At 40.8% G+C, this 21,913-nt stretch overlaps 1 protein-coding gene across 8 annotated transcripts in view; it reads left to right on the forward strand.

Annotated features, from left to right (window-relative positions):
* The window catches only part of MAMDC2 (MAM domain containing 2), a 374,048-nt gene that overhangs the window by 338,470 nt on the left and 13,665 nt on the right, over positions 1-21,913 (forward strand). For 7 of the 8 annotated variants that reach the window (XM_048218282.2, XM_048218280.2, XM_057305609.1 and 4 more), the window contains 2 exons: positions 6,536-6,629; positions 8,461-8,613. In XM_048218282.2, the coding sequence (XP_048074239.2) occupies positions 6,536-6,629; positions 8,461-8,613 (247 nt within the window). The remainder of the gene's footprint in view (positions 1-6,535; positions 6,630-8,460; positions 8,614-21,913) is intronic. The other variant, XM_026519347.4, reaches the window with a different exon arrangement.

Here is a 21,913-nt window from a genome sequence, read left to right on the forward strand (position 1 = left end):
GCCTTTCAGGATCATTTTTTTTTAAGTGAGGTGTAATTGACAGATAACATTATATTAGTTTCAGGTATACAACATAATGATTCAGAATCCCACTACATCAAAAACTAATGATGTACTGTACGGTGACTAACAACATAATTTAGGAAAGAAGGAAAGAAAGAAAGAAAGAAAGAAAGAAAGAAAGAAAGAAAGAAAGAAAGAAAGAAAGAAAGGAAGGAAGGAAGGAAGAAAGAAAGAAAAAAGGAAGGAAAGGAAAGGAAAGGAAAGAAGGAAAGGAAGGAAGGGAGAAAGGGAGAAAGAAAGAAGAAATTTGATTTAAATAATCATAAAAAGAATTTTTTTTAATTCCATTTTTAAATGCCTACAGCAAAAGGGAGAAAAGAGGCTGGTCAGTATAATGAAACGTGCTCTGCCGGGGATTTGGAGAGTGATGTTTCTGTCTGGCTCTGCAGCTGGCCTTTGTGTGACCTTGAGATGATATCACAGGGTCTCTGGGCCTTCCCAGATTCTAAGAAGTGACCCATTCTGATGACTCTCCTGGAGTCTTTCTTCTCTATCCAGTGACCAAAAGCTCCAAAAATAATGCGGATTTCTGAAACCATTGAGTTGCGAGATCCTGAATATTTACCACCAAAATAGCAATGAAACAGTTCTGCGGTTTCTCTGCAGACTTACCGCAGCATGCCCTCCACCCCAGAACGGAAGGCTCCTACGAGCAGCAGGGCTCACGGAGGGGGTAGCTGGAAGCCGTGCTCAATCTTTGTTGCTTGCCAAAGCCAGAAGTTGAATTAAATCAGACAGGTCTTTTGAAAAAGGAAAAACAAAACAGATGGGTCTTTTAAGGGAAAAAAAAACAAGTGTTGGTCAGCTAAAAACTTATTTAAAAACACATGGTCATCCTGCCTTTTGTGCGATCTAAGCACCAAATATAGTATCTGCAGGAGGCATGCTGTTACAGTTTAGGCACTATTTCCCAAAACATGGCTGGGATTCTAAAAATGCTAGTCCCTACTCATTTCTGTAGATGAAGCTCCTCTCAGCCTGTCTCTAGGGATTTGTGAAGATTCCACCCCATTAGCCAAGTGTCTTAATATTGGAGTTTTCATTTTGTTTTGCTTTATGGGTCTTTTATTTTTAGAATTCTACTACAGCTTTTTGTCAAGCAGTAATATGAGTCCAATTGCATTATGCAGAAGATCCTGCAGTTGTGTCAATAGCTTCTTAATGAAGGGCTCTGGAACTTCAGTGACTGGATTATAGTCATTTTATGAATAATTATTCCACCAACTCTGGAGTCACCATGCCCAAATTTATGGGCACACATGATTTCAACCTCATCAGAAGAAAAGTTCAATTTAACTCAGAATCAGACCGTCTGGTAAATTGTCGAGGGCCACCGCTCGTAACAGGAACCTAGCTAGGTTCGCTTTGTGAACATGGGTAATTTATGGTATTGTTGGCAAAGGATTGAAATGTTTCTATGTGAAGATAGAAGGCCATTTTTGGAAACTATCATTCACGTACTTATTATAGGCCCAACTGGGGCTATTCAATGAGTAAAGTAGGTGGTGGGTTAAGCCACCAATCTGGCTCACTATGTCTGTTGAGAAGGCCGCAGAGACTACAAGACAGTGAAAAACCAGTTAATTCAGCCAGTGTTTAGCTGTTTAAGACAGATAATCCTTTTTAACTTCGCAACAAAGGTTTGTGCGATCTATCCCACAGGTCTCAGGGAAAGCTTTATTTCCTCCCTCCCTCCGCGAAGTTGGGTAGTCCTTAAATTATGACACTTCATGAAGCTAAAATCAGTAACCCCAGTTTTTTTCAAAATTTAACCTGATCTGGTTTGGGAAAATAACTTGTTTATCTCCTTTTTCTTTCCTGGGTGCTTTCACCAGGAACTTCTATGGACTTTTACAGGCCTAGGGATAGTCTAGCTCCTCTGATTAACACAGCCTTGTGGCTGGCTTCCCATACAGCCTCTCTCCCCACCCTGCTGCCCGTCCTCCCCCCAAAAATAACTTTAGAAGCCAATTAAAGTTATATACTTTGAGGAGAGTTTGCTCAGTTACTTTTTACGATCTGCTGCCTATTATTATGTTGGTGTGAGGGAGTAGATGATCCTTTTTGAAAAAGGAGGAAAATGTAAACAAAAGATTATATGGCCCTTTGACAATTTGCAGTTTTCTGAAGCAGGAAATTGGAACAGTAGAGACTTGATAATCTCGGGGATGATTGTTTAGCTTGAGTGTTTGTCCATCTCTTGTTTTTTGGCTCCTTTGCCTTCTGTTTCCAGGGCTTGAGAATATTTCATTGTTAGAACCACCACCTGGTGACATACAGAGGAGCAGAAAACTCACTCCATCTAGTCTGCTTTTCAACCATCCACAACTGTCCTGTTCTGACTGGGGAGAATAAAGGGAGGTTTTGTCATCCACACAGAAGTGTTCTACCACCCCCCCCAGTGGTTCTCAGCCAGAGGTAATTTTGCCGCCCCAAAGGGACATTTGGCAATGTCTCGATATATTTTTGATTGTCTCGACTTGGAGGTGATATTGTTATCTCGTGGGTAGAGACCAAGGTTGTTTCCTAACATCCTGCAATGCCTCGGGGAGTATATATTAGTCTATTTAAGAGGGAGAAGGTGAGGGACAAAGTGAAATAATACGTTCCTTAGACAAGTGCTCCTGATTTTATGCAAATCTCCTAAAACTTAGGGGCAAATGAGATTTGGATAAATCACGTTGTTTCAGTGTATTAAAGGTCTCTGTTCTTAGGTGCTGGTGATACTTTACAGTTTTTGTTTTGCTAGAGGATATTCATTGTTGAGGAACCCCACCTAGACTAACTTTGAAAACACAAATAGGCACTAACTAGGGAGCTATCTAAACAGATTTGCAAAGCAATAATTTTTTAAAAAGTCAAATAAGGATCAACAATATTACTTTTTATCATACTTAAAAGAGACATTGCACATGCTCATTTATCTACAGCTGGTGTTCCAATCTCAGCGCTATTGATATTTTAATATTCTTATTGATAATTGTTTCTTGAGGAGGACTCTCTGATGCATTGTAGGACGTTAAATATATATTCAGGTTGCCCAGGAAGGTTTTTCCAGTCTCTAGAGGTATTCCACTGGCTTTGAAAATACTGCCTAAAATGAAATAAACACTCTTTTTAAAAAGATCAACAAATAAGCAAGAGGTTAATCCCTTAGGAATTTAGACTATGACCAGTTCCCTTCTTGTCACATTCTTAACTGGACTTAGGGACAGAGTTCTGAAGAGCAGACCATGATGTTTGGCTTTCCCTTTTCCCTGTGTCAACCAGTCCCGGTCATTAACTGGCCCAGTCCCAACTACCCTAAAATAACCTTTCCACTTCAAGTAGCCCTCAAAATGTAAGATGGTGGCCCAAGAATAGGAACTGACATTATCGGCATTATTAATAGCACAGTGGAAAATCTTGTGTGTTCCACCAAACAGGCTGGTCTTGTCATGTTTCTTTTGTGTGTTGGAATGCTGATAGGCAAGCGCCAAACAGATTTGAGGTTTGAGGCCGTAGTTTGAATCTTAGTTCATAGCTGACTGACTGTGGATCTTTTTATAAGATGGAACAATGCGTGGTCTGGCGAGCATTCTAAGTGCCAAAAGATTTCGAGGATAGGGACAATCTAGTGAGCTACTCTCATCCCGAACAGCTTTAGCATTTCACCTAAGCCACTGGGGCAGTTCACGAATTGTTTGAAATCCTCAAAAGGAGCCAGGAAGTTCTATCCACTAGAATTTCTGCGATGAGGAAATGGTATATATCTGCTGGGTCCAGTTCATTTGACCACTAGCTGTGTGTGACTATTGAAACATGGCCGGTGTGCCTGAGGAAATGAATTTTTGATTTTTACTTAATTTTAATTTAAATAGCCACGTATTCTCGTGGCTACTACAATAAACAGCGCCGATCTAGGAAACACTAGCTCATTCCACATCTTAATTATAGATGTCCTGATTCCTTTTTTCTCCATTATAAATATAACAAAACTAAAGAATGGTTGAAAAATGGGAGGAAATTCTGTTTAATACTCATAATTTCATAAGCCTAACATAATTGTTCTAAATTTGATAAATTTTCAAGGTTTTCTTTTTTCTATGTACTTTTAGATGAGTTCAGTGTAATTTATTTTGTTTAATTTTATCTATTATAACCAGCTTTTTTCCACTTAACATTATGAGAGAAGTAGACTTTCATACTACTGAATAATATTCACAACCTGTCAGACTTAATGTTTGCCTGTTACTTAGCTTGCAGTACCATAGCTTATTTATTTCCTGTATTTTTGTGAAATTGGGTTTGTCTCATTTGTTGGTTTGCTGGCTTATTTGCTTGCTTGTTTGGTTTTATGGTGTCATAAAATCATGTTATAGTAAACACACGAGAGCACCTTACTGTTTCTCCTTTTTTTTTTTTTTTTAAAGATTTTATTTATTCGACAGAGATAGAGACAGCCGGCGAGAGAGGGAACACAAGCAGGGGGAGTGGGAGAGGAAGAAGCAGGCTCCTAGAGGAGGAGCCTGATGTGGGGCTCGATCCCATAACGCCAGGATCCCGCCCTGAGCCAAAGGCAGACGCTTAACCGCTGTGCCGCCCAGGCGCCCCGCTGTTTCTCCTTTTTAGAATCCATCTACATGCCAAATGATTGAGTCTTACCTAGGTAATGGTTTACTTGGCGAATCATTTCAGCACCCTGGATTCATTTTGGAAAAAGCACTTTTTCACCATTCAGATGAAAAATAGACTTGAAAATTGCCAAAAGGAAGGAAAGCCAGGACTTTTTCTCTCTGTAGCACCATTTATTCAATAAATTAGGAGACAAATTATGATTCTTTCCCCTATAACAGTAAACACTGCTGATAAAATATAACTGCTTTCAGGGCTGATGACATAGACATTTGGTTTACAAACGGGAAATAAGTTCCCAGGTAAAAATCCTGCAAAAAAATCCTGCAAGTAGAAAACCCTACTGATAATCTCTAGAATCTATAAAGATAAGAAAATTAACAGAGATAAAACAAAAACACCCCTTTTATCTTGTCCCTTGTAAATACATAATATATAGTTATATATTGTTATATCTCTAAACTATTCTTTTTATAATTTAAAGCAATCTAAATATAGTCCAAGTAAACTTTTACACATCTTATTCTTAATAATTATTCTGAAGCTACTGGCTTAAGACATTTTATAGTTTGCATAGTGGTAAACTGTCACATGATTTTAAAATTCCTTTTGAAATAAATTTTGTGTGCTAATGGTTCTGATCCTCAGAAAGCAAAGAGATCCTGCTGATAACACAGATAAGTTGAAGACACAGCATTAGAATATAAAAAAATCAGATGTTCTCATTATTCCTAATTTGAGACTTAGCTTCTGTTATACCTCTCTGTGTCTTTGTTTGAATTGAGGGACTGTACATGGGCTAAGTAACTTCATATTCATTATACATTAGGCTACACGGGCGAAGCAGCTTTAGAAACCCCAAAGTAGGGGCGCCTGGGTGGTTCAGTCTTTGGCACAAGTCATGATCCCAGAGTCCTGGGATAGAGCCCTGCATCAGGCTCCCTACTCAGTGGGGAGCCTGCTTCTCCCTCTGCCTGCCATTCACCCTGCTTGTTCTCTCTCTCTGTCAAATAAATAAATAAATAAATAAATAAATAAATAAATAAAATTTTTTTAAAAAATAAAAAATATATAAAATGCAAAGTACAATGAAAATCTAATATAAATGTTTGGAAAAATACTCTTTGCTCATCCTGTATATGAAAAGGAGATTTTAAAATTGGTCTAATGGAAAGAAATGCAAAACTTCTCTCCCTCCCCACCCTCCTTTCTCTGGCACAATGAATTTAATAATTGGTGGTATGGATCTGTTTTTCTTTCACATAGAAGAGTAAAAATGTTTGGCCTGATAAAATGAGTGCATTTAGGGCTTTTATTAGTGATACCGTCTAGAGACATATATCTTCTCTTTGGAAATAGAACATAAGTCTCCAGATGGCAAATCACTGGGACTTTGTTCACAATATGAATGAAGCACATTGCCAGAAATTCATTTCCAAAAAATCAATACTGTTTGTACTGGAAATATTTGTAAAAATGCTTGGAATACCGTCAACTCTGTATGCACTTTGTGGGTTATCTGGGGAAAATATTTGAAACCTGACAGGTGTTCCTGTGCCATCTGGTTAACCTCTTGCTTTCCTCCTTCAATTCACAAAAGAATGTGAACTAATTCCAACATTAATATACGCAACCTCTCATTATGAGCTTAACTGTGCTTAAAAAAATGAATGGAAGAGATTTCAGGGTCACGTATAAAGGCTTAGCGGTTACTCATGCCATGACCCGTAGTTCACGTGGACAAGGAAGAGGGCTCTGTAGTTAGCTTATGCATGCTTTGGGCTAAGTAAATCCCAGGTTGTAAGAATTCCTATTGTGCAGTTAATAAAATTCATAGTTTCATTTTTCTGAATTGCAGGTGGTTTTCATGAGCCTATGCAAAAGCTTTTGGGACTGTGGCCTGGTAGCCCTGGACGACATTACAATAGAATTGGGAAGCTGCTCGTCTCCAGGTAAGATGGTCAGGGTTTTGAGCTGTCTTTGTCTCCTGGGCCTATGCCAGAATATCCTGTTTCTCTAAGAATACACCAACTACATTTAATCTGGGCTAGCCTATTAGCTTTGTTTTTCTTGCCAGAAATGCCCCTCTCCAGATCTGTGTAGTAAGTTTTGGAATTTGGAAATGATGATTTGTATGCGATGTGTGCATTGTACATGCGACTTGTATCCTCATCTGTAAGAGAGGTAGTAATAGTAATACCTACCTGAATAGTGGGAACAATACCTGTAAATTCCCTAGCATAGGACCTGGCACAAAACAATGTGTTAAAACAAACACCTTCTATTATAGTTACTATTGTTATTTTTAATGTTGTCTTACAGGAATGCAGATTTTCAAGTAATAGTGATGAAATCATTATTATACAGATATTATACTAAACATGTAATTTTTCTTTTTTTTCTTTTTCCTATTTTTTAGAGAGACGGGGAGGGGCAGAGGGGGAGGGAGAGAGAGAATCTTAAGCAGGCTCCACGCCCAGTGTGGCGGCCATAAACATAATTTTTAAATGCTAATAAAATAAATTATTTTCTAAGTGAATTACATGACAGTGGAACAGTGGACTAAGCACTGATGATAGTGACAAAATAAAGATGGTAACTGTGTGTTGGACACTATGTCTAATGAGAAAATGGTGCATACCTCAACCCAGATCATTGGTCCCTGTATCTACTAATTACCACTGCGTCCTAAACCAGAGGGTAGCTATTTCTTTAACGGGCAAACTGTGGAATCAATGTGGCACTAGAGGATAATCTCCTTGTTTATTTAAGGAAAAGATAGTTTGTTTTTAGTCCCTTGATTTGTGAGGCCCTGCAAGGACAACACAAAGAAAAACAAGAATCTCTACGCTTGAGGCATAGAAAAGGGAATGAGGCTTCATTAGCTCATACCGTATGTAAAGTAAAATGAAGTAAAATAATTATTATGTGAGAGATGTGAAAAACAGGCTGCATATTAGAGACATTTGCTAAGAATCTGGATGTGGGAAGGTACAGCCAAGTTCAGGCAAAGAAGTTTCCAGTAAGTGGGAGGTGGCACTGTTCTAATGCTAAGAATCATCGTTGAAGTTACGGAAGATAGCATCCGAAGACATAAATATTTGTTTTTGGAAATGGAAAATAAGGCTCCAGGTGGCAAAACATGAAGCCCTAATATTTAATTAGCTAATATTTACTGAGAACTTCATGTTCTGAGTACTTTACCTACATCATCTCATTGAACACAATCCCGTGAGGTAGACAAGAGCACGGAAGCACAGAATAAGCCAGTCACCTGCTCCACACACCTCGAACTGTGTCTCCAGAAGCACATTTAGTTCTCGAACCTTCTCCACCTCCCCCGAAGCAACTATAGAGTTGTTCTAAGGATTTCTTTCACTCACCCTGGATTTCTGAAGAAACCTCCTCCGTTAGGCAATTTTGTTATTTTCCATATTTCCACAAAGGCAATTTACCTCCAGCTTTCAGAGCTTTGTAAGCTCATTCAGACAAATAAATTCACCGGTCAGAGGAAGGTTCTTGCTCCAAGTTGTCCCAACACTTCTGAATCTAGACGTCTGATTGTTCTCCGCCCATACGGCAGGAGCCACGGTCGAGTCCAGGCTCTCGCTGGAGCCAAGGGCTTGGCATCGGTGGGCGGCCGGTGGGAGGGGCTGCCTCTCCGTGAGCGCAGGCGTGTGGCCAGGTGACACGCACACATGCAGAACGGGCTTCCGGGGAGCCGCGGGATGCACGTGCATTGAAAGGGCCTCAGTAATGCCAACACCTGCTGTTTCCCTGCAGAGAGGCTCCCACCTGCACCCGGGGAGTGTACTTTCGAGCAAGATGAATGTGCATTTACTCAGGAGAGGAGAAACCGGAGCAGCTGGCACAGGAGGAGGGGAGAGACGCCCACCTCCTACACGGGACCCAAGGGAGATCACACTACTGGGGTAGGTGAGTTACGCCACGTGGTGCCGTTTGCTGAGGAAGCCTGACAGAGCATTCTAGGGGTGCAAATGTATGTCCTGGGTCGAGAATGAACCACACATGCGATTCTACACGCCTGGGTTGGATCGTGAAATAACGGTGTTGAAGATCGTTCTGTTTATACACTGCTTACGTATCTTGCGCATGAGGATTTAAATGGGCTTACAAAGATATGCACACAGAAATAATTTAATTAGAGTGGGTTTAAAAATAAAAGACAGAGGGACAGACAGCGTGAAGGAAAAGAAAAGTCGTGATCTAAGCTGGAGGCAGGACTGAGGGCTCATATGGAAAATGTGCGGGCAGGCAAGGGAGGAAACGTTAACGGGCAAGTTTGACTCGACATCTTCTAGCAACTGAAACAAAGATGAAAAACACGATTGACTGTGTTCTTAAGATAAAGAGATAAAGCACGCCACCGAGGGGTATAGGAAATAAGAGGGTGCGTTTTCTGTAGAAAATAAAAGTATGATAAAATAGACTAAACGTTGATGTGCAGCAGCTGTAAACAACGTCCGTGGTAAAACACTCCAGGCAGAGTAGACCTTTCTCCCTGACGCTCTTCATTTCGCTGGGCGTATCCGTTGGATGGAAGCACACTGTTTGGTCCACCCCTGATAATGAGCTCGAGGAGATGTTTCCTCAAGGGTCCTAACAGAGAAGCCATTCTGGTAGTAAATACAAAGATGGGGGGCACCTGCACGGCTCAGCTGGTTGAGCATCAGATTCTTGATTTTAGCTCAGGTCCTGATCTCAGGTCGTGGGGTGGAGCCCCACATCGGGCTTCCCACCCAGCAGGGAGTCTGCTTTTCTCTCTCTCTCTCTGCGCCCCTCCCCCCACTCACATGCTGTCTTTCTCTAAAATAAATACATAAATCTTTAAAAATACATACATACATACATACATACAAAGGTGAGTTAGCTACTGCTATTTCCTATGGCCCACCCCAAGATAAGCCTATGGAATAACTCCAGAGAGCAACCTGCAGTGTACCCTGTTTGTGACTTGGCTAAACTTGGTGGGGTGCAATCAGGAACAGCTTTATTCTTTCTTCGGATGCTCTCTTCAAATGTATCCTAAAGCATCGACCCTTCCCCATGCCTGGGCAGAACCCATAGCCTCCCAGTCCTTTTGAGGTATTCGAGTAGTTACCTATTTATGTGTGTTACAAATTCCAATCCAAATCTAAATCTTCGGTTTCTCATTCAATTGAATCACCTCTCTTTCCCTCAGCTTGGGCCCAACTCATAGTTGGGAATGATAAAAGGGAAGAAAGTTCTTCTGTTTTCTTTGTTTTACTTCCTCCTCCACCCCTCATTTCGTGATCTTTAATCAGGATAAGTGGAAGAGAGATTGAAAGAAAAGAACTTTTAAAATAGTGGTGCTATTTCAGTTTCTCTCTTGGCTGTTGACTATCTTCTGTTACAACAGATATCTAAATACTGGCTCTTTGGAGAACCACTGCGTCTTACAATTTCTGGCAATGTACTTTCTGGCTCATCTCCTGTGACCACTTCCTCTTCCCTTAGTGCTTGCTCTACAAGGTACAACCACATAGATTTTCTGCTTGGGTTCCACCTGGCAGTTTGGGCTAGGGTCCCTTCAAGAGCTCTTGGTTCCAGCCACCTTCCCAGTGAGTGTCTGTTTGGCCTCAGGTAGTAATGCACTCTTGCCTGACGAAGAAGAAGATGTACAGGTCCTACCACTGACCTTCCTTTCTGTCCTACTGCTTTAGCAAGCTGATTCTGGGACAGTGTTGCTTCAATAAGACATGATATTAAAGAGATTCAGCACTGGTCCAGTGGAACAGATTCCCACTTTCAGCATTGAGTAGAAGATTCTAAGGGGGGCTCTAAGAATATGTGGGGCTGACTCTGGAACACCAGGAGGTTAAAAAGAGAATCCAAAACCTGTATGTTAATACTGTTTTGTTTGGGAATAGGTTTTTGCCCTTTGTAACAAACTCCATGTAGGGCTAGCTTTAGGAACAACTCGATGCAGAGGGTAACCAGTTTCTCTCCTTGTCCACCTCTGTGCTCTGGTTTTTCTTGGTTGGCTCCAATCTCAGGCTCTCCGCTCATGGTAGCAAGACCACTGTAGCAGCTGCAGGTCTTTCAACACTAAATCGAGTGGAAAGAGATAACTCAAACAAAAACACAAAACGTGAGTCTCATTGGCTCTGATTGTCAGTGTCTTAAGGGCAAGGTACTGCCAACCTTGTTTTTGAATCTGCATAGGGCTTAATCTTGTACCTTGTGTACTACAGATGCTCAAAAATGTCTTTGGAATGAATAAATGAATCTCTAAGCCTTCCCTGACACATATAAATAACTAGCCATTTATTTAGCAAAACCCCTAGAAGACAGGATAGTGGGGAGGTACCTTTTTATTACAAGAGGAGTAGAGAAAGGTCAAGAACAAATCGGCTTGAGTCACGATGTTGTATTTATGTGGATTTTTCTTGGGTGGGAGGAGGGTTGATAGTTTTTCTTCCATTTCTCAGAGACACCAAGAAGGCTAGTGGTAGCAGATCTGAGAAGAGATACTCTCAAAGAGAGCTATACTGTGGTGGCTTGCCACAGGGGAATTTTCAGGGAAACGGGAATGTGGAATGTCTTGGACATGGAAGAGAGGGCAAAGCAAAAATAGTAAGCAATGGAGGGAAGAGGTCTTTGAAAAGGGCAAGGAGGGTCACCAGGCTCCAGGAGGTACAACAGACCAATGAACTTTGGAGTCATACCCCACTCACTAGGTATGAAACCGTGAGAAAATTATGTAAAGTCTCTTAGTTTCATTTGTGTCCTCTTGAAAATGAGGATAATTATAGCTCCAGACCTATCTATCTGCTTTATAGGCTTGTTGAGTTTAAAAATTGAGAGGTTTGGGACTAGATTGCTGCTAGCGTTCAAATCTCAGTTCCACCTTTGAACTTGTCTAAATCTCATTTCCTTATCTGTGTGTGGGATGATTAGTATGTATCATTTATGTATGAGACAATATCTAAAACATACTTAGGATGTGACCTGGTACATAATAAATGCTTGATTAATGCTCTGTTATTCACTTGTTCCTTCACTCAGCAAATATTCATTGAATGTCTACTATGTGCCAAGTCCAGTTTAGGTACTTGGGAAACACAGATGAACAAAACAGACAAAGCAATCATTTGCACTTGTGGGCCTTCTATTTTTTTTTTTTTTTTTGTAGTAAAAAGACTTTATTAAGAGGGCTTTAAAGTCAAAAAATAAAACTTTTTTTTTTAAAGATTTTATTTATTTATTTGACAGAGATAGAGACAGCCAGTGAGAGAGGGAACACAAGCAGGGAGAGTGGGAGAGGAAGAAGCAGGCTCATAGTGGAGGAGCCTGATGTGGGGCTTGATCCCATAACGCCGGGATCACGCCCTGAGCCGAAGGCAGACGCTTAACTGCTGTGCCACCCAGGTGCCCCCCAAAAAAATAAAACTCTTGATACAATTTTCTGAACCCTAAGTCAGTTCAGCAAATATATAATCAGTAATTTAGCTGTGTAAGATTAAAGGTCTGTTACTTTCTTTAAAATATATTTTAGTTCTTAAAATGTATTCATAAAGTACATATTTCCCTATAAATTCCCTACATATATACAAGAGGCAAAAAGTAAAAGCTTAAAAACACAATTTTTAAAAAATTTAAAAACTGACAACAGAAACCATAGCAGAAGGAGATTAATAATTAAAAACAAAAAGTTAGAAATTTCTGGTTGGGCACCCACCCTTCCCCCCACCCCACCCCCTCCAGGCTGTCCCCCTGCTGACATACAAAAGGGTAACCAGTTAGCCCCAAGAAGGAGTAGAAATGTCCCCATTCTATTCTAGGTGGGTGGGGACAGACAACAAAGACTACACTTAACTATAAATTATATAGTATGTTAAAAGGTAATAAATTACTACAGAAAAAAATAGAATAGGCAGGGGAGCTTGGAAATTGGGAGGAGGATATGAGTGAAGTGCACTTATCTAAGTAGGAGAGTCACAACAGAGCTCCTTGAGAAGGTAACCCGGAAAGAATTGGGGTAGCTATCCTAGTGTGTATCTGGGAATAAGTGTTTCAAGTAGAGGGAGCAGCCAGTGGGAAGCCCTTTAAGTGGAAGCAGGCCCAGTGTGTCCCACAAATAGCAATGAGATCAGAGACATAATCATAGGCCAGGCTCTGGCCTTCTCATTAGTTAGAAAGACTTCAGATTTTACTTTACCTGAAATGGGAGAATGCTAGAGAATGTTGAGCTTAGTAAGAAAGTGACCTGGCCTGGTTTTGAGAGGATCACTGTGGCTGCTCTGTTGAGAAAAAACTAGAAATGGAAATGGGGCAAGAGTAAAATCAGAGAGCCCAGTGAGGATAAAGGGAGGCATCCAGGTGACCGATGATGATGATGAATTTACAGTGTGGGTGGATATACCGATGGCAGTGGATTGGTCCAGGTAGTAAGAAGGGGTGAAGTTCTGGATATATTTTGAAAGTGGAGCCAACAGGATCTCTTGATAGATTAAATATGGGTATGAGAGAAAGAGAGGAATCAAAGATGATTTCAATAATTTTGACCTGAGCAACTGGAATGAGTTGTCAACAACTAAATAGAACAGATTGAGGGGAGAGGTTTTCTGGGAAGATCAGGAGCTCAGTTTTAAATGTGTCAGATTTCAGATTCTTAATTGAGATTCAAGGGGAGGTGTCGAGTGGGCAGTCGGGGGTTCAAGGAAAGATGGCTGAGCTGGAAGTTGTTGGCATATGGATGACATTTAAAACCATGTGACTGGGTGAGATCTCCAAGGGAGCCCTTGTAGACCCAAAAGTGGACCAAGGGATAAGCCTTGGAGCACTCCAAAGTTAAGAGGTCAGAAGAGGAAGAACCAGCAAAGGAGACTGAGAAGAGTAGCCAGTAGCTCTGATGACATCGTATGGACGTCGCTCCCACAGTGTTTGTGGGAAGTAGGGACTCAACAAAGATGTCCCTGCCCCTCCCTTCAGCGTCTCCGTGACCTCTCCTCCCTTGGCTCTCTTTTCACTGGTGGCACTGCTCTTGCTGCCACTCAGTCACTCTCATGCCAGTCTAGTGGTTCTTACCTAATCCTTCTATGTGGATATCACTTTTATCTTCCCAACTGGATTATAAATAACCTGAGGGGCAGGTATTTGGACTCAAGTATGACCTTGCTAATCTTGCCTTAATAAAATACCACAAATACTGCTAGGCAGCTTAAACAGCAAACATTTATTTTCTCACGGTTCAGGAGGCTAGAAGTCCAAGCTCAAGGTGTTGAGAGGGTTGGTTTCATTCTGAGGCTTCTCTGTTGGGCTTGCAGATGCCTTCCTTCCGGCTGTGTCCTCACATGTGTTGTCTGTGTCCTGAGCACTCATCATTGGATTAGGACCCACCCCAACAACCCTATTTCAACTTCATTACCTCTTTAAAAGCCCTATCTGCAGACACAGTCACATCTGAGGTACTAGAGTTAGGGCTTCAGTGTGTGAATTTTAGGAGGGCACGATTCAACACGTAACAGAATCCCTCCCCAGAGTTAGCGAAGTGCGCTGACGCTGAAGGAGCAGGGGGAGCTCTTCTGACACAAATGGCCTTTGTTCTGCCCCTCACATCTTTTTACTAAGATAACCTGAGTTTGTTTAATGTGTATACCACATTCTACCCCTCCCCCTCTATACACAATCTGTGAGAACCTAGCAGAAGCACATTCAGTAGACATTCACTGACTCATAAGTTGGCTCCTTTATTTGCCTTTTTCCTGGTTTATAAGGGCATGCATTAGTTAACTTCGTGTGGCTTTGTTTAAAGAAAATGATATGGTAGTGTTTGCTTTGTCTCTGAAAACTTTGAAGGATGTTTCAGCTGGCTGGATGTTCTGCAAAGATTATAATGCAAAAACATCTCGGTGTGCCCAGTTTTCACTCCCAGCAAATGCTGTGTACGTTAAATGAAATTCTCTGGTGCACCATCAGGAGAATTCTGATTTTTTTCAGCACATTGCTTCTAGGGTCTGCCTTCTTCTTCAGCCTTTATTTCACCTGTTTCAATGCAAATTTTTAGAAGGTTCTCAAAGCATCTTTCAATTTTCTAATGAAAGAAAAATCTTTTACAGGTTAGATCTTTTTATTCCTGTCTACAGTAATGCAGATGAGGCAGCGAATTTTGCTGTGGGTACCTACATATATAGAATTGGATTGAAGGTGTTTTGGTTTGTTCTTAAAATTACTTTAACAATTGCTTTGCTGGGGAAATAATGTTAGCTAGTGATCATTTAGGAACATTTACCATGTGCAGGCACTATGCTGGCAACTTTACACTTGTCTTAGTCAGTTCGAGCTGCTGTAACAAAAGTACCACAGACCGGATGGCTTAAACAACAAACATTTCTTTCTCTCACTTCTGGAGGCTGGAAAGTCCAAGATCAAGGCGCCAACAGATTCAGTGTCTATGAGAGCCTGCTTCCTAATTCATAGACGGCCATCTTGTCGCTGTGTCCCCACGTGACCGAAGGGGCAAGGGCTCTGTCTGGGTTCTCTTTTAAAAGGGTACTAATCCCACTGAAAAGAGTTCACCCCTCATGACCTAATCCACTCCCAAAGGCCCCACCTCCTAATATCATCACATTGGAGAATAGGTTTTCAACATATAAATTTGGGGGGGCACAAACATTCAGTCTGTAAACACAACCTTACCACAAAGTAAGTGGAAGTAAAGTAAGTGGATGCCTGTTTTTCACATCAGAATACCGAAACTCAGAGAACTTAAGTGTTTTTCCTAGGCCTCACAGTAGTAACTGTTGGAGTACGGACAGAATCTTGGGGATGTCAGGCTCTAATGGCCACATTCTGTCCACACTGTCTCACCGGAGTTCCCCGCCTATGTGACACTAAGAGACCACAAATGACCTGGAACAGCTGGGACAGCTTGTATGTAAAAGGCACAGTTCTTCACACAGCAGCATGATCTCACCCCAACACCTTTCAAGCAAAGAGGGGTATCTTCTCTTAGAAAGAATATATTCAAACTGATGGTATTTTTAGACCTCTATAGAAGTGCACCTAGCAGAAAGTAAATTCTTTTCTGAGCTCTTCTGATGTCAGCAAACCAGTGTTGTAAATTGAACTCCAGCGCAGTAGCCTGCATACCTGTTGTGTATCCTAAGGCCTGAAAGGGTGGCTTCTTCTTTCTCTGGAATCCAATGGCTGGAGCCATATGTAGGAGGATATATTGGCTCAGATCACAATATGACAAGCATCACCCATTCAAAAACTAAAGCAGAAGCAAATAAAGGCCCCTTGAAAACATTTGTTTACTCGTTTGAGCCACCAGTATTGCAGACTACATGTCTATAAGATGAAATGTCTTAGAACTGGGAGCAATCATAAATCCAGAAGATCTTGATTTATTCCCCATTTTCTGAGCATCTGTGCCTTGTGCACCAAATAATTTCTCCAAAATTATAATAAGTGAAGTAATAAGGGTTGAGTTCTAGAGGCGATGGAACCACACAGAGAGAAGCAGCTAGCTCTTCCTGGGAACATCTTGAAGGATAAGTGAGAGTTCACCACGACAAATGGCAGGGTAAGGTAGCATTTCAGCACAAGGGAGTGGCACGTGCAAAGTATGGAACCACTCAGTAGTGTGGCAGCTTCGGGGAACTGTAAATGATTCTACTTGGCTGGTCTGTAGGATACCGTCAGGCAGGATTCCCAAGAAAGTGAAGTCCAAGATACAGGTTTGTATACAGGTTGTATTTTTGGGGGTGTGGTCCCAAGGAGCAGAAGTGTGGAGCGAAGGTAGCAAAGCAAGAAGGGAGGGACAGCTGATACAAGGATGCATCATTAACTTGGCCACTCTCATGTCCAACTTGTTGCTTGATCCTATGGGAACTTCTGAGAAGCCATGGAGGTTGCCAAGGATATTTTGGAGCTATGCAAAGCCCCTCCCCACCCCCCATGGAACATTCCATGACCTAGTTTTTTTCTTTAAACATTTTTGGTCAGTGTTTTGTTAGCTTCAGTTGCTAATTGAACTGATTGCTTTTGACAAATGCCCTGGAGGTAAGGCTACACATACGAAGTAAGGTCTACCTCAGTCAAATTAAATAAAGAGAAGCCCCAAGAATGGAACTTTCTGGTGCTTTGCCAAATACGTCATATAATGATATTTTCTGGGGATGGGGTTTTGGGTAGCACCAAACCAGTTCTGCCCCTTTGCAGAATTGCTGTAGACTACTGCTTTTTACAGATATCTTAGTTGTAAAGCTCCTGGTTGTCAAGTCTGTTTTGGAGTAGGAGAGATGAAAATGGGATTAGGGCAGGTTAAAAGCTTACTTTTCTTTGCCACATTGTCATTTTTCTTGAATAAACACTCTTAGATTGTTGTTTGCCTTTAGTTAATTTCCAGAGTTTGAAATAAGTTGATTTGACAGGTTGTTTTTTTTTTTACCAGTGTTCCCATTGCTTTGATAGAGAAACACATTTTCGGAGGACTTTATTCTGGCATTCTCAAAGCTCCACATCCCTCCCCTGCCCAACTTCTTTCTCTTTAACAGATTCAAATTCTTTGATGAAATTCATCTTATCATCTAGTTCTTGGCCATAATACTAAATGCTCACATTATTAAATTGTTACAAATAATTATTTTTACACTCCTTAAAAATTTGATAGTTCCATAGCTGGGTCACCTGTAGTTCTGTTTGTATTGTCTGCCCCCCCAACTCTGGCCCAGTTTCTTGAAATATCTGGCGTTTTAATTGAATACTGGACATTGGGAATGAAGAATTATGGAATCCTTGGTGATGATGTTTTTTTTCTCCAGAGAGGATTCAACCTATCCTCAAATAGCCAACTTGAGAAGAACAGGTCCCCTTGGTCCAGTCAGAACTGGGCTAACTTGAGAGGGTGTTGCTTTCCTGGATCAATGTCTTGTTCTCTCTACACCTAAGGGATATTCTCTGAGAGCATACACTGGAGTTTTCTTAGGGGTCCTCCTCGTTAGTATGTTCTAGACTTTAATTTTTATCTCTTCAGCTGGTGAGACCGCTGAAAACTCTGCTCTGCATTTGGCTTCCTGGCCCTTGCCCTCCGCAGCATAAGCATTTGGCGCATGACTCCAGGGAAAGTTGCCAGGTGATGGGCTCACTTTTCTGTGCCTCTCTTTTCTCACAAAACTTGGTTCTGAAGCTCTGGCTGCCTTGGCAACCCAGGACTGCAGTTATTATCTTCCCAACCCAGTGAGTTCTGTTGGTTTCTCTGCCTCTTGTTAGCGGCTCTCTGCTTAGCTTATAAACCGAAGAGGCAGATGCCCCCGGGGACATGAAGAATGTTGAATTCACTTTACTGACCTCCTCCTTTTCCTAGGATCTTGGACCCCTCGAGTCCTTGCTGCTTGGGAAGCTCTCTGCTAGCTCCAAAAGAGGTGTTTTCTAAAATATATAGCCGTTATCCATTGTTTTTCCAGCCCTTCTCAGCAGGAGTGTGGGTCTGCTACAAGTTACTCACCATAGCCAGAAGGGGTGTCTCTGGTATTTCATTTGTTGGCATGGTTTATTTAAGAACATGATTGTTCTACTCAAAATTTGAAGCTATTTGCTTTTCTGTACCAACCAGTCACGGTGATTTGAACGAGATCTTTGTGACTCTGGCCTCTTTAAACTGTGTTCTTTAATTGATACTTCTGCCTCTTCTACCCAAGGTCTTACTATATCTGAGATTATGTTGTTGTAAGGTGTTCTGTTCTTTGGGAAGGGGTAGTAGGAGGAGAATATTACAATTTACATTTATACTGCCTTTGGCTATAAACTGCCTGAGAGTCTATAATTCTCTACCCTTTTCCCTTTATAACTCTCAGTCCTGAGTAGGAAATATTGGAGACCACTGACATAGTAATAAAGTACTCCAAATGTCTTTTATTTAATTATCATGGAAACCACCTGATGATCACCTCATATTTTTTAAAAGGCGATTTTTATGGTGAATGTATTGTTGCTTAGATGAAAGTCACCAGAATTTCTCTCCAGCAGGGGATAGTCTGAAAGAATAAGAAAATTTTAGTCGACTCAACAAATTTTTAACAGTTCATAGTTTATAGGATGCTAGAGGTAAACAGGATCCTATAGATTAGCTAAGGTAACCTGGTCATTTTAAATATTAAAACACTGAAACTCACCCCAGGGAATTTTAATTATCATCTGCTTGGATCCTGGGATAGCAATAACAAATGCGTCCATGATTTAGATGTACAACTTCAACAATCACGGAATTGCATCCAAAAAAATCTCCTACTGCCTGCTTTGTTGATTTATTGCTATTTTTGCATTTAGTCCTAGCAATATTTTCTATGTGTCTTTTTACGGCACAGGCAGTAAAATCACGGCATTATACAAAAATGGCAGAACTTCCTAACTGATACATGAGTAAAAAAATAGGTTCAAACTCTGGACCAGCAACATAGTATCTTTTCCCTTAATGACTGGAGGGTGTTGCTTTGGTGTTGGTGATAACAGAATCCTTTTTGAATGCAGTGCATTCTGGAACTTTCAGAGGATATACCTGTACCTGGAGACTGCATCCTACCTTTCGCTTCCCATCCTTAAAGTTTATCAATTTACACTTGGAAGAACACGCACAAGAAGAAAATAGAAAGAGGAAGGGCATACAAAGCTGTTTATAGACAACTGCATTAGACGGGCAGTAAATATAGGCCCATTAAATAAAATAGAAGCTCACAAAAGCCACATGTCCATATGGACATGCCAGTTTATTGTGTGTTTATTAGACTCAACACATCATCATACATAGCAGTTTCAAGGGAGCTGTAGTTTCCGACTCACTATCTGGAGATGCAATAAATCTTTCCAAAATCTAATGGTGTCTCTAGTGGAAAGACCAATGAACAGTGCGCTGACTCTGCCACTTGCTGCCTGCATAGTCTGGGGCATGGTCACATAAGTTCTCTGAGCCTCAGTTTCCCCAAATGTAAAATACAGTTAACAACGGGTGTCCTTCTAATCTCTTAGGGTTGCTATGATGATCATAACTGAGATCATATTTGTGAAAAGCTTTGATACTGTATCAGCTCCCCTCAAATGAATTCTATTATTTTTGCAGTTTTTTAAAAGACTTTATTTATTTGAGAGAGAGAGAGCATGCACACATGAGCGGTGGGGAGGGGCAGAGGGAGAGGGAGAAGCAGACTCCCCCTGAGCAGGGAGCCTGATGTGGGGCTCGATCCCAGGACCCCGAGATCATGACCTGAGCCAAAGTCAAGACACTTAACCAACTCAGCCACCCAGGCACCCCTGTTATTTTTATAATTAGTGAAACTTTTATAAAATGTGATGGTCATCTCTGGGATACTTTCTTGGATTCACTGTTGTGTATCATCATCTGTGCTTTTATAAGTAGAAAATCATGGCCTATGACTACAGGTAAAATGACTTAGTGGTAACCAGAACCCTTGACAGACCTTCAAACAATGTTTTCTAAACTACCACTGGGTAACTTAAGTGGTATGTGAATAAATATTTTTTAATTTGATAGTCATATCCATGTATAAGAAAAATACATAACCAGTCCATCAAACCCATTATTTCCCAGATTTATAGCTTTTTGTTTGGGGGGGGGTTCATGCTAATGTGAAGTTTCCTATTTGAATAAATGTATTTATGTAATAAAAATGAAATCTATTTGCAGAAGAATATTAAGTGGACAATATTGCAGGAATGTGAACAAAGTCAAATCATGAAGTTGGTATTTGTATGACTAAAGTTTGGTAAACATTTCCAATGATTAAGTCAGTCATGTAGTAGGACAAGTCATGCTAGTAAAAAAGAAAAAAAAAAAAAAGCAAAACCCAAAACCCTCGCCCTACGATTTGGCTCCTTCATTAATGAAATACTAGAGACATTTGTGACAGATGAATGTGGACTTGCACGGTGAAGGGAGGGACTCAGCAGGATGTGTCTTTCCTGACACAGATGCTAGTTATTTACAAGACTGTAAAGACAGGTTTTTAACGTTGGCAGGGTTTTATTGGTTATTGGAATTTTATTAACATTTATATGCCGCCATGCTGTCAGAATCCTTCTAAACATTAGTTTTAGTCGCCTTGGAGTTTACAGGGATTTCGTGGCCCAAATATAGTGGGATAAATAAATCAATAGATAACTATCCAGTTTAGTGAGAAAATGCCTTCCGTTGTAACATTTCCTGGCTCACTGAGTGTACCAGCCAATAGATGAAAAGTCCTCCAGGCCCTCCTCCCCGCAACTGCATTCTAGAAAAGCAGCTACTCATCATTTCCTTAATGATTTCCAGAGAGAGACACCATCCATTTCTTTTGTGATATTGTGTAATGTTTCGATAAGTCTTCCATCTTTCTGGTAATTAAGGGCGAAGTCTTCATTTCTAAGAACACCCTCTCTTGTGTGACAGAAATATCAAGGATGCATTAAAATACCAAGTAATGACATGGATTTATAAAATTAGGCTGCCCGACAAATGAAAATCATAATTATGTATTTAACGTGTTTGTTATATAGCTGTAACTTACTAGCAGCCGAATTCCGGTGCTTGTCTTTTAAGAATTGTAGTAGTTGATATCCGGACAAGTAAGAAGGCTGCCCAGCTAGTCTGTAACCCTCTGAGAAATTATCTCCAGATTATCAAAATCTCCGGTGTCTTTCACTCCTTCTATCATTTATCTTATCACACTAGGTTCTGATATTGTCAGATCCTACTTACACAGAGAAGGCTTCTATGGCAAGCTGCTGTTAAAAATTGATAATATATACATAACACAACATTTACCATCTTAATAGTTTGCAAGTGTGCATTTCACTGGCAGTAAAGTCCATTCACCTTGCCATGCAGCCATCACCACCATCCATCCCCAGAACTCTTTCCATTTCCCCAGAGTGAAACTCTGTCCCCCTTAAATAACTCATTTATGACAAGCTTTCAGAATCACTTAGAAGGCATAGTAAAAAGCAATTTTAAAGAGACACATTTAGCTGTGGTTCTGCCCAAAGTACTGATGTCTTTTTTTCCCTGATTGTTCAAAATCCTCTTTGGCTTAACGAAGGCAGCTCGTACTGGCCACTCGAGCTCCTTCCCGGCCCTGGTGAAAGGGAGCAGGCACCGAGACTGAAGTAACAGCTGCTTCACTGTTCCAAATTATGAATATGGTGTGTGTCTCAACACAGCACAGTTGCTGCACAAAGAACAGATGGGACCCTGATC

The sequence above is a fragment of the Ursus arctos genome, unplaced genomic scaffold, assembly GCF_023065955.2.
Source record: "Ursus arctos isolate Adak ecotype North America unplaced genomic scaffold, UrsArc2.0 scaffold_33, whole genome shotgun sequence".
Lineage (NCBI taxonomy): Eukaryota > Metazoa > Chordata > Mammalia > Carnivora > Ursidae > Ursus > Ursus arctos.